The sequence below is a fragment of the Blennius ocellaris genome (assembly GCF_963422515.1).
Source record: "Blennius ocellaris genome assembly, contig: SCAFFOLD_439, whole genome shotgun sequence".
Classification (NCBI taxonomy): domain Eukaryota; kingdom Metazoa; phylum Chordata; class Actinopteri; order Blenniiformes; family Blenniidae; genus Blennius; species Blennius ocellaris.
The window spans coordinates 611-14,526 of NW_027662109.1; the positions used below are offsets into that span (position 1 = coordinate 611).

The 13,916-nt window shown below is 47.1% G+C and overlaps 1 protein-coding gene across 1 annotated transcript; it reads left to right on the forward strand.

The window, feature by feature from the left end:
- Positions 1–660: 660 nt before the first annotated feature.
- LOC308148281 (dihydropteridine reductase-like) lies at positions 661–13,174 on the forward strand (the record flags this gene model as incomplete). The annotated part of the gene is given in 6 exon segments (XM_080521727.1): positions 661–757; positions 1,773–1,913; positions 6,728–6,836; positions 10,092–10,143; positions 10,145–10,176; positions 12,476–13,174. Coding segments are annotated over 6 exon segments (534 nt in total), but the record flags the coding sequence as incomplete, so codon positions are not given.
- Positions 13,175–13,916: the final 742 nt, after the last annotated feature.

A 13,916-nucleotide genomic window follows, 5' to 3' on the forward strand; every position in this document is an offset into this window, starting at 1 on the left:
GCATGTTTTATAAATCAGTGACAATATATTTAAAAAAAGAAATCCATTCATTATTTCTACACATAATACATGAGTCAGCTAATTCAAATCATCTGTAAACTTTTAACTGGGGTAATCTGGCCTCTCGTATTTAAAAAATAAAAAAATAAATATATATAATTTAATGAGTGAAACACACTAACTACATCCAGGCTTACTGTTTCAATTATTTAGGGAGAAACAAAACCCAATAATGCAGTTCAACGAAAGAAAATAACCGTTATAATGTAGAAATGCAGACACGTATGTTTTAAAGCGTACATTTAGAGGCGCTTGACTCAACCTGCATGACTTGACGTATTTGTGGCTCCCACGTTCCGAGGCATCTGGCGAGGTGTCGGCCCGGCGGAGGGACTGGAGCATTAAAATCCAACTGTGAAGGAAAAAACGAGGACAAGATGTTCCCCGGACTCCACGGAATAAACATTAACCACCTCGTGTAAGACTTCAGCTGCTTTCAGCTGCAGTCTGACTTCATCCACGTCTCGTTTTTGTTGCATCTGGATTATTTGACGTAAACGAGAGTGTCGGATGATCGTCTCGGCCCGAGGCGACGTTCTGGAGATCAGACCTGATCTGATCTGATATGATCGCTGTGACGGTTTCCGTCGTTTCCCGCAGGTGACGGCCGACGTGGCCCGGGTGCTCGGGGAGCAGAAGGTGGACGCCATCTTGTGCGTGGCGGGCGGCTGGGCCGGAGGCAGCTGCAGTTCCAAAGGTCAGAGTTCAAACTCTTCTCATGTTTGTTTATCATGTCAATTATTAATTCTGACGTATTGAAGATGACTGTTTAGATTCGCTTGTGTTTTTGTTTTGTTTTTTTTTGTTTTTTCCAGTCCAGATAATTGTCCATTAAAGTCCAGGTGAAATGTAAAACACTACTTTACAAAAACTGATAGTTGGGGTTCTACTTGTAAGGTTCCTCCGACTCTGCCCCTCCACTGTTGTCGCATAACAAATTTGTTTGAATTTTGAATCTCCAGCCGACGAAATCGGGGGAACCCTTCTTCTTCGTGGGCCATTGTGGGCGGAGCCTATGTGTGACATCACGAGTTGTGCAGATCTCGATCTGTTGTGTTTATATCGGCTTGTTTCCTCTTAAATATCAAGTTTTTACAGTGTTTTGAAGTTATAGTCGGCGTTTTATGAGCCTTGATGAAAGATTGAGCCTGGAAGAGACCAGAGAGGAGAAAAGGAGCACGGGCGGCGGGAGCCGCTAGCTCGGGAGGCTAGTGGCTAGCGGGAGCCGCTAGCTCGGGAGGCTAGTGGCTAGCGGGAGCCACTAGCTCGGGCGGCTAGTGGACGATCAAGTAATCTCCAGGCGACGAAGCCGGGGTAATCCTCCTTCTTCGTGGGCCATTGTGGGCGGAGCCTATGTGTGACGTCACGAGTTGTGCAGATCTCGATCTGTTGTGTTTATATCGGCTTGTTTCCTCTTAAATATCAAGTTTTTACAGTGTTTTGAAGTTATAGACGGTGTTTTATGAGCCTTGATGAAAGATTGAGCCTGGAAGAGACCAGAGAGGAGAAAAAGAGCTCGGGCGGCGGGAGCCGCTAGCTCGGGAGGCTAGCGGCTAGCGGGAGCCGCTAGCTCGGGAGGCTAGTGGCTAGCGGGAGCCAGTTAGCATAAAAAACACTCCTGATGTCTCAAACTCTGTTCACACCAATCGTTTGATTCCCGTGTCGTCGCCGGTTCTCCTCCGTCACGACTTCCTGTCGGGACTCTCTTCCAGACCTGTACAAGAACTCGGACCTGATGTGGAAGCAGAGCGTGTGGACCTCCACCATCTCCAGCCACCTGGCGGCGCTGCACCTGAAGCCGGGCGGCCTGCTGACGCTGGCCGGGGCCAAGGCCGCCCAGTCGGGCACCGGAGGTGAGCGAGGCCTCGAGACCCGGTCGACATATACATAGATTTATACATGTGCAAGTACACTAGTACCATTGTATTATTATTATTATAAGTATACTATTACTATTATTATTATTATTATTACTGATGTATATATTGTTGTATTATTGCTACCATTATTAGTAGTACTATACACGAGTATTATACACTATTACACATTGCAATATAAAACAGAAACCTTATTTAGAGTTTTATTATGACATTTTATTCATTTGGCTTGACTTAACGTCCATAAAATACCCAATTTATTCGGAATATTGGCGTTGAAACTGAAGAAATCACAGTAAAGATGATTTAAATGCAGAACTGATTGATAAAATTCACTGAACAGCACTAAAATCAATTTAAAGTGAGTTATAACGGTCAAATTCGACAGTAAATTTACACATCGAGTCGATTTTTCTTTCTTGATGATGGCAGAAACTAAACATCGAGCTAAAATCTAGTTTTAAGTGAGAAAAGTAACGTTTGAGTTTAAAGTCAAAGCCTCAAATTGACGTTTGAGTTTTATCACGTGACTCGTCGGTAATGTGATGTCTGTTCCACCCAGAAACGCTTCCCTCTCGCAGCGAGGCGCCATGTGCCGGTTTGAATCCAGAGGCCTGACTCGGCAGTCTGCACAGACCGGCCGGCTTAAGAGAGACGATGACTCAGCACATTGTTCATTGATCCACTGTTGTTGTTAATCCCAGTGTGAAGGGAGAATTCAGCGTCTCTATTTACGCTTCCAAACACTGGAACTTTGTTTACAATCAGATGAAACAATCCTGGATGTGAGTCATTTACCGTCACATTTGAAGGGTTTTTTAAAAACGTATTTATAAAAAAAGCGCTCCAGTTTGTCCACCGAGGCTGATCCTGGGTCTGATCAGAACCTTTACCTCCACAGAGTCCAATCAAGGGGAAACAATCTGCTGCATGTCAAACAGATGTATTTACTCAAAAATACACATATTTCTAATTATAACACCTAAAACAAATATTCGCCAATATTTTATTGATGTCAAATAGGCGTTTTATACATTGTGGTTATAATGTTTAGTGTTATAAGATCAAACAAGCAAGTTTTCAACCTGGGAAAGCTCGTCCATGTCATTTCTACAGACTCGACGAAAACAAATGACAACTTTTGATTAAGGTCCTTTAAAAACCTTAAAAATGAGACCAGACAAAAGTAAAAGAATTAAATATGTTTAAAGACGGACTTATATAATGAGAATTAAACACTGTGTTTTGGAGGAATAAGTCTTTCACCATCACATGAGGGTGGAGCGGCGGAGCGACGTCTCCACCCTCATGTGACTTTAGTTCCTCCACAATGTTTGACTCGTTCAGACGTGAAGCTCAGAACAGCTTTGGTTCCACATCAACCGGATTAAAGTACAAATCCTGAGACTCGTCCAGCTGGAGGGAAACCAGTGTGAGAACCACTTCAAGGCTCCACATGGTTCCAAAGGGAACGTCTGGGTCACCTGGACCGGGAACGTCTGGTTCACCTGGACCGGGAACGTCTGGGTCACCTGGACCGGGAACATCTGGTTCACCTGGACCAGATGTTTCTGGCCTGTCGTCCACACCAGGAACCTGGTTCACCTGAACCAGATGTTTCTGGCCTGTCGCCCACACCAGGAACCTGGTTCTCCTGAACCAGATGTTTCTGGCCTGTCGCCCACACCAGGAACCTGGTTCACCTGAACCAGATGTTTCTGGCCTGTCGCCCACACCAGGAACCTGGTTCACCTGAACCAGATGTTTCTGGCCTGTCGCCCACACCAGGAACCTGGTTCACCTGAACCAGATGTTTCTGGCCTGTCGTCCACACCAGGAACCTGGTTCTCCTGAACCAGATGTTTCTGGCCTGTCGCCCACATCAGGAACCTGGCTCTCCTGAACCAGATGTTTCTGGCCTGTCGTCCACACCAGGAACCTGGTTCTCCTGAACCAGATGTTTCTGGCCTGTCGTCCACACCAGGAACCTGGTTCTCCTGAACCAGATGTTTCTGGCCTGTCGTCCACACCAGGAACCTGGTTCACCTGAACCAGATGTTTCTGGCCTGTCGTCCACACCAGGAACCTGGTTCTCCTGAACCAGATGTTTCTGGCCTGTCGTCCACACCAAGAACCTGGTTCTCCTGAACCAGATGTTTCTGGCCTGTCGTCCACACCAGGAACCTGGTTCACCTGAACCAGATGTTTCTGGCCTGTCGTCCACACCAAGAACCTGGTTCTCCTGAACCAGATGTTTCTGGCCTGTCGTCCACACCAGGAACCTGGTTCTCCTGAACCAGATGTTTATGGCCTGTCGTCCACACCAAGAACCTGGTTCTCCTGAACCAGATGTTTCTGGCCTGTCGTCCACACCAGGAACCTGGTTCACCTGAACCAGATGTTTCTGGCCTGTCGTCCACACCAGGAACCTGGTTCTCCTGAACCAGATGTTTCTGGCCTGTCGTCCACACCAGGAACCTGGTTCTCCTGAACCAGATGTTTCTGGCCTGTCGTCCACACCAGGAACCTGGTTCTCCTGAACCAGATGTTTCTGGCCTGTCGTCCACACCAGGAACCTGGTTCTCCTGAACCAGATGTTTCTGGCCTGTCGTCCACACCAGGAACCTGGTTCTCCTGAACCAGATGTTTCTGGCCTGTCGTCCACACCAGGAACCTGGTTCACCTGAACCAGATGTTTCTGGCCTGTCGTCCACACCAGGAACCTGGTTCTCCTGAACCAGATGTTTCTGGCCTGTCGCCCACATCAGGAACCTGGCTCTCCTGAACCAGATGTTTCTGGCCTGTCGTCCACACCAGGAACCTGGTTCTCCTGAACCAGATGTTTCTGGCCTGTCGTCCACACCAGGAACCTGGTTCTCCTGAACCAGATGTTTCTGGCCTGTCGTCCACACCAGGAACCTGGTTCACCTGAACCAGATGTTTCTGGCCTGTCGTCCACACCAGGAACCTGGTTCTCCTGAACCAGATGTTTCTGGCCTGTCGTCCACACCAAGAACCTGGTTCTCCTGAACCAGATGTTTCTGGCCTGTCGTCCACACCAGGAACCTGGTTCACCTGAACCAGATGTTTCTGGCCTGTCGTCCACACCAAGAACCTGGTTCTCCTGAACCAGATGTTTCTGGCCTGTCGTCCACACCAGGAACCTGGTTCTCCTGAACCAGATGTTTATGGCCTGTCGTCCACACCAAGAACCTGGTTCTCCTGAACCAGATGTTTCTGGCCTGTCGTCCACACCAGGAACCTGGTTCACCTGAACCAGATGTTTCTGGCCTGTCGTCCACACCAGGAACCTGGTTCTCCTGAACCAGATGTTTCTGGCCTGTCGTCCACACCAGGAACCTGGTTCTCCTGAACCAGATGTTTCTGGCCTGTCGTCCACACCAGGAACCTGGTTCTCCTGAACCAGATGTTTCTGGCCTGTCGTCCACACCAGGAACCTGGTTCACCTGAACCAGATGTTTCTGGCCTGTCGTCCACACCAGGAACCTGGTTCTCCTGAACCAGATGTTTCTGGCCTGTCGTCCACACCAAGAACCTGGTTCTCCTGAACCAGATGTTTCTGGCCTGTCGTCCACACCAGGAACCTGGTTCACCTGAACCAGATGTTTCTGGCCTGTCGTCCACACCAAGAACCTGGTTCTCCTGAACCAGATGTTTCTGGCCTGTCGTCCACACCAGGAACCTGGTTCTCCTGAACCAGATGTTTATGGCCTGTCGTCCACACCAAGAACCTGGTTCTCCTGAACCAGATGTTTCTGGCCTGTCGTCCACACCAGGAACCTGGTTCACCTGAACCAGATGTTTCTGGCCTGTCGTCCACACCAGGAACCTGGTTCTCCTGAACCAGATGTTTCTGGCCTGTCGTCCACACCAGGAACCTGGTTCTCCTGAACCAGATGTTTCTGGCCTGTCGTCCACACCAGGAACCTGGTTCTCCTGAACCAGATGTTTCTGGCCTGTCGTCCACACCAGGCGGTTTTAGAAATGTGAAAACAGGTTCTCTTTTTTAACAAGGATTCCCAGAGTGGGGAAATTGTAAAACCCCGGCCCTGCCGTCCAGCCCCCCCCCCCCCCTCCCCTCCCCCCCCAGCGGGTTGATGATCCACTCCAATGTGTTTCCGCCCCCCGCTCTGATTGGTCGGTGGCTCCAGAGGCCCGGAGGAGAATCTGCATTCTTTGAGACGCCTGTTTAGATGCTGGGAGTTTTTACTGGTTTCCAGATGCTGGAGATTGGAAACATCCCTCTAAGTGTGTGTGTGTGTGTGTGTGTGTGTGTGTGTGTGTGTGTGTGTGTGTGTGTGTGTGTGTGTGTGTGTGTGTGTGTGTGTGTGTGTGTGTGTGTGTGTGTGTGTGTGTGTGTGTGTGTGTGTGTGTGTGTGTGTGTGTGTGTGTGTGTGTGTGTGTGTGTGTGTGTGTGTGTTCCTCAATCACAAACAGCGCCAACTAGTGGCCTCGCATGAAAACGACGTCATTTCCAGTGTTAGTCGTTTCTTGACCTCATTTTCAGGACGTTTCTGCAAAGAAAAGTGAAATTTTCCTGAAATGAAAGCATTTATATTCTTAAAATGTTTATTTTTTACATTTAATATTGACCAATAGAGTTTAGACGTTGCCTTTTATCCAAACCGATAATTTAGATTGTTTATTTTTTTTACTGAGAGACATCTGTAATCTAAAATATGAATTAAAAAATAAATAAAAAATCAGCTGCACGCATCAGGTGAAGTTCCTCCAGAGGACTGACATGATGGAACATCTGTACTCTGCAGGCATGGTGGGCTACGGCATGGCCAAAGCTGCAGTCCACCAGCTGTGCCAGAGTCTGGCTGCCAAGAACAGCGGGATGCCTGCAGGAGCTGCTGCTGTGGCCATTCTACCGTGAGCACACACACACACACACACACACACACACACACACACACACACACACACACACTAACAGGCTGCAGGGGAGCAAAGACTGAAGCTCCGCCTTCAGTTTCACCTCAAATCTACCAAAATAAGTCGTTTTTCTTCTGGTTTGTTTTCATTATTATGATAAACTGTCATTAACCAGGTTATAGAGCATCTTCCTCCTCTAACACCAGAGTATAGAGCATCTTCCTCCTCTAACACCAGATTATAGAGCATCTTCCTCCTCTAACACCATGTCATAGAGCATCTTCCTCCTCTAACACCAGATTATAGAGCATCTTCCTCCTCTAACACCAGATTATAGAGCATCTTCCTCCTCTAACATCAGATTATAGAGCATCTCCCTCCTCTAATCCAGATTATAGAGCATCTTCCTCCTCTAACACCATGTCATAGAGCATCTTCCTCCTCTAACACCAGATTATAGAGCATCTTCCTCCCCTAACATCAGATTATAGAGCATCTTCCCCCTCTAAAACCAGATTATAGAGCATCTTCCTCCTCTAACACCAGATTATAGAGCATCTTCCTCCTCCAACATCAGATTAAAGAGCATCTCCCTCCTCTAATCCAGATTATAGAGCATCTTCCTCCTCTAAAACCAGATTATAGAGCATCTTCCCCCTCTAAAACCAGATTATAGAGCACCTTCCTCCTCTAACACCAGATTATAGAGCATCTTCCTCCTCTAACATCAGATTATAGAGCATCTTCCCCCTCTAAAACCAGATTATAGAGCATCTTCCTCCTCTAACACCAGATTATAGAGCATCTTCCTCCTCTAACACCAGATTATAGAGCATCTCCCTCCTCTAACACCAGATTATAGAGCATCTCCCCCCTCTAAAACCAGATTATAGAGCATCTTCCTCCTCTAACACCAGATTATAGAGCATCTTCCTCCCAGTAAGGACGTAGTGAGTCTGCCGGCCCTGTGGGGGGCGCTGTGGCTGGTATTTGTAATGAAGCCACACAGACGACCACGAAGGAAAAGTTCCGCCTTGGGAGCCATTTTGAGAAACTTAAAAGTTATCGTTTGGGCATTTTTTGTTTCAGAAAAGTTTTTGCGTTGTGTAAATGATTCCCGTTTCCGTGGAAACGCTACGAAAAACGACGTAGCAGAGAACGATGAGCGCTAAACGTAAACCCTGGGAGAACGTTCTAATGGACAGACCACCAAGTTAGATTGTCGTTATTGATGTGACTGTCAAAATAAAAGTACCAAGTCCAGGTGACGCCACGGAGGAAACCCTGTTCCGATCGTCTCTACTGAGCACGTGCAGAAGCAGCATTTTAGTAACGTTGTGTTTTCTCCGTTTCCATGGAGACGGAGTGGAAGTGTTTTGCGAAAAAAAGTTCCACCTTGGGAGTCGTTTCCTGTATTTAAAAAAAAAAAAAGAAGGTGTTTTTAGCGGCTCTGAGCGCCGCCGTCGTAGAAACGGACCCTTACGATGCTGCCAGAGTTTTCCATTAGTGACGCCTCGCGCCATCGCGTTCTATTTTTAGACTCCAGCCGAGAAAAGCAGCAGAACTCGACCAGAAATCAGTTTCTGAGGCGGAACGTTCCTGTGAAGGAAGAAAGAACCTTTATCAGTGTAAACAAACTTCACAATGTTTGCCTCCATGTTGGTTTTTCAGCTTTCAAACTGTTAAACTCAGTGACCCGGCTCTGCTGTGACTCGTCAGACTCGTTTCACATCCTCGTGGTTGTGTTTTGGGCGGGACGACGACCTTCACCGAGCCTCGCTCGCCGCCTCGTTTTCTCCCGCGGCCAAAACGACACTCGTGAAAATTCCTTCGTAAGACGATCCTGCTGACGTACAGAACATCTGGAATCAAACTGTAAATGACGTCTCCAGATGTAGACGTAGTGACGAGTCGTTTGTTCAACGACGCGAAACTGATGTAAAACTGTCGACACCAACATGTCTGGTCTGTGTGACTCCAGACCTTCATCATCATCACGCTGCTGATTTCAGTGTGAATGAAGGAAGGAGATTGTTCTTGTTCCTCCGTGACGAACTGGAAGGACCTGCTTTATGTTTACTGGAACACAAGAGCTCTTTGTTGTGCCGGGTGACGGAGAGCTGTGGGGGGGGGACACTCCCCCCTGTGGACGGTGAAGGGGGACGAGGGATGGTGGACAAGTGATGGTGGAAGGGGGACAAGTGACGTTGGACGAGTGATGGTGGAAGGGGGACGAGGGACGTTGGACGAGTGATGGTGGAAGGGGGACGAGTGAAGGGGGACGAGGGACGTTGGACGAGTGATGGTGGACGAGGGACATGGGACGAGCGACGTTGGACGAGCGACGTTGGACGAGCGACGTTGGACGAGCGACGTTGGACGAGTGAAGGGGGACGAGTGACGAGGGACGGGGGACGAGGGACGTTGGACGAGTGAAGGGGACTAGTGAAGGGGGACGAGGGACGCATGGCGACTCGCCTGCATCGTCTCTGCCTCGTCACCATGAGGTGTTCTCAGGGTTCTCAGTGTTCTCAGGGTTCTCAGTGGTTCTCAGGGTTCTCAGTGGTTCTCAGTGGTTCTCAGTGGTTCTCAGGGTTCTCAGTGGTTCTCAGGGTTCTCAGTGGTTCTCAGTGGTTCTCAGTGGTTCTCAGTGTTCTCAGGGTTCTCAGGGTTCTCAGGGTTCTCAGTGAGGCTCTGGCTGCTTCTCCTCCCAACATCCTGCTGACACATCTGGTTAGCATTAGCAGCATGACTTGCAGTTCTGCTGCTGCCACACACACACACACACACACACACACACACACACACACACACACACACACACACACACACACACACACACACACACACACACACTAACAGGCTGCAGGGGAACAGAGACTGAAGCTCCGCCTTCATTTTCACCTCAAATCTACCAAAATAAGTCGTTTTTGTTCTGGTTTGTTTTTATTATTATGAGTTAGTAAGTTGCTTTATGCTACATGTCATTAACCAGGTTATAGAGCATCCAAATTATTATTATTATTATTATTATTATTATATTATGACGCAGTGAAGATTGGTCACGACCGTCAGCTGAGCTGTTTTCATTATTCCTCTGGTCCTGGAGGAACAATGAAAACCTGCATCGTTTCATTTCTGGTCGTCACACACACACACACACACACACACACACACACACACACACACACACACACACACACACACACACACACACACACACACACACTCACTGTGATTGTCATCTGGCAGCGTTACCTTGGACACGCCGATGAACAGGAAGTTCATGCCGGACGCAGACTTCGGATTCCTGGACGCCGCTGGACTTCATCGCTGAGTGAGTGTTGGAGGATTTCTGCTCATTAACCAGATTATAGAGCATCTTCCTCCTCTAATCCAGATTATAGAGCATCTTCCTCCTCTAACATCAGATTATAGAGCATCTTCCTCGTCTAACACCAGATTATAGAGCATCTCACTCCTCTAACCCAGATTATAGAGCATCTTCCTCCTCTAACCCAGATTATAGAGCATCTTCCTCCTCTAACATCAGATTATAGAGCATCTTCCTCCTCTAATCCAGATTATAGAGCATCTTCCTCCTCTAACACCAGATTATAGAACATCTCACTCCTCTAACCCAGATTATAGAGCATCTCACTCTAACCCAGATTATAGAGCATCTCACTCCTCTAACCCAGATTATAGAGCATCTCCCTCCCCTGACATCAGATTATAGAGCATATCCCTCCTCTGACATCAGATTATAGAGCATCTTCCTCCTCTAACATCAGATTATAGAGCATCTTCCTCCTCTAATCCAGATTATAGAGCATCTCCCTCCTCTGACATCAGACTATAGAGCATCTTCCTCCTCTAACCCAGATTATAGAGCATCTTCCTCCTCTAACATCAGATTATAGAGCATCTTCCTCCTCTATCCAGATTGTAGAGCATCTTCACCATCTAGCATCAGATTATAGAGAACATTCCTCCTCTAATCCAGATTATAGAGAATCTTCACCTCTAATGTCAGATTATAGAGCATCTTCCTCCTCTAATCCAGATTATAGAGCATCTTCCTCCTTGATTAGTGGAAAAAAATAATCTAGTTTTTATTTAATAAACTTCAAATGTAGAAAAACATGATCAGGATTCAGGACTGGGAAGGAAAGATTGTTTTAATTTCATTCAAAAGAGACGATTCCTGTTGAGGAAAACCTCAATGAGAGGGTGAATATTTCACGTTCATTTACTTTCTGCATGGATTTGCATTCAGGCTGTGATAATCTGGTGCCGGTGTTGCGTAGAGTTCTGCATGGCAGCAGCTTGATGCCCCCGGAACGGGACGTTGGAACCACGTTAAGTCATTTTACTGCGTTTTTAAAATGTGTTGAACGCCGAGGTTCTAAAAACGTCACTGAGTTTCTGACGTTTTATCGTCACAGGAAACGTTTTCCTGGTTTAGAAAGTTCTACTGGCGCAGAACCGGATGTGATATATTAGATCTGTAATAAATACCAGTCGTGGAGCCGAAACACATTAAAATGCGTGTGAATGAATGTGAAGTCATAAATGTAAAGTCGAGTCCAGACGAGATGAGAATCCTCCGATAATCCCGTCTGAAAGAGAAACGGTGGGATTGAAGCACGGAGCCGTTTTGTTCTTCGCCTCGAGGATCATCAGTCTGCAGACGACATTTAACATCTAATCCTGTTAATCTGGAGTCTGTGCAGAATCTTTCCACCCAAGTTTCACCAACAGGAAAGCAGGATTTGTATTTGTTTATTTGTTTATTTGTTTGTTTGTTTATTTATTAAGACCTGATGCCACTTCAGCTTTAATCACTTTATAGACCATCAAACTCAAGTTCTTCTCATCTTCACCGTTAAGTTGCATGTTTTATCTTTATTTTGAAGCCGTTCATTAAACGAGGTTCAGTCTTGAACTCTTGTTGAATTAATGTTGAAACTCAGATTGTAACGTTCACATGTTTGTGTAAAAATCAGTTTGATCTCGTCTTCATTCCAGTTGGAAGGTTTCGTTTTCCAACAAGTCAAAGTTCTACTTTATGATTAAATGTTGCTTGTTGGATAGAAATATTGAGGTTTTCCTTCCTCTCCTCCCTCCTTCCTCTCCTCCCTCCTCCCTCCTTCCTCTCCTTCCTCTCCTCTCTCCTTCCCCTCCTTCCTCTCCTCCCTCCTTCCTCTCCTCTCTCCTCCTTCCTCTCCTCCCTCCTTCCTCTCCTCCCTCCTTCCTCTCCTCCCTCCTTCCTCTCCTCCCTCCTTCCTCTCCTCCCTCCTCCCTCCTTCCTCTCCTCTCTCCTCCTTCCTCTCCTCCCTCCTTCCTCTCCTCCCTCCTTCCTCTCCTCCCTCCTTCCTCTCCTTCCTCTCCTCTCTCCTCCCTCCTTCCTCTCCTCCCTCCTTCCTCTCCTCCCTCCTCCTTCCTCTCTCTCCTTCCTCTCCTCCCTCCTCCTTCCTCTCCTCTCTCCCTCCTTCCCCTCCTTCCTCTCCTCCCTCCTTCCTCTCCTCTCCTCTCTCCTCCCTTCCTCCCTCCTCCCTCTCTTTCCTCTCCTCCTCCTCCCTCTCCTTCCTCTCCTCCCTCTCTTTCCTCTCCTCTCTCCTCCCTCTCTTCAGGCTGTTCTTCACCTGGGCGTCAGGTGAGCAGCGCCCCTCCTCCGGCAGCCTCATGCAGCTGCTGACATCTGGAGGAGAAACTCAGGCGGTGGCTGGTCAGTAGAGGGAGGAGGAAGAGGAGGATGAAGGAGGAAGAGGAGGAGGATGAAGAAGGAGGAGGGAGGAGGAGGAGGATGAAGGAGGAGGAGGAGGAAGAGGAGGATGAAGAGGATGAAGGAGAGGATGAAGAAGGAGGAGGACCTGCCTGCCCGAGGTTTTCAGACGCAGCGCCACAGCGCCATCTGGCTGCAGGCTTTTGTTTTGACGGGCGCAGGTTTTAATCCCGTGGCGTCCAGATTGAGTCTCTTTCTGCTCCTAATCCAGCTTTAATCTGCTCGAGGTGTTTCCTGGTCGTGTTGCAACAAGAGACGTCGCTTCATGTGTTCATGTTTTCTCTCCGCCGACGTGGCGTTTGTGGCCTTACTGAGAGAATCCTCTTCCACTTTGTGTCTCGTTGTGAACAAAACAAGCCCCCTGTCCTCAACCTCCCCCCCCCCCCCCCTGTCCTCAACCCCCCCCCCCCCGCTGTCCTGTCGTTCTCCCATTGGCTTATTTCTTCTGTCGCTTCCAGAGTCAAAGTGTCCTTATTGTGTGAAACGGTGGTTTTTTTCTATTTCCAGTGTCGTAACTGTCAAATTCACAATAAACCTGAGTGAAACTCTAGAAGTGTTTCAGGTTTTCATTCATTCATTCATTCATTCATCCGCCGCTGCAGGAACTGTGACCTGCTGGTTTTTACGATGAAAATTCATCATTATTTTTATTAACGATGCTTCTTGTTTTCATGTTTCTGTCAGGACCATTCAAGCTCACGTCTTTTATTTTATCCTGCTGAGAACTTTCACTGTCTGATGGAGGTCAAAGGATGTGTAATAACACGTGTTATAAAGGGCAAACATGTAATAATAGTGTAACAATGGTTATAGAATCCATACAGGAAGTATTGTCGGTGTATAAATGACACATTTCACATTTTGATCAACAATATGAACAATAACTGCAAACAATATGTATGTATTCTTTTATTAGCTCCAGTTTTACATTTTCAGTGGATTTTTTTTATTCTGCATTTATAGACTTATTGAATCAATGGCACATTTTTATTACAATATTGTCTCTATTGCATTTAGAGTTATTACGTTATCGATCGCTAGGAGAGGAGAGCCTGAATAGAAGAATGAATTTATATCTTCATTTTAAGAACCTGCTTTGTCCTCGTCAGTGAAAACTGAAGTTTCCCCTGCTGAGCATTAAAAACAACAACAATAATAATAATAACGGCACTTTTCAAAACGCGGTGCAAACAAAGTGCTCTGACATTGAAACCACAATCAAATTTACAACAATAAAACAGTTGATACACAAACTAGAATCGTGTATTTATACACACACATATACAGTG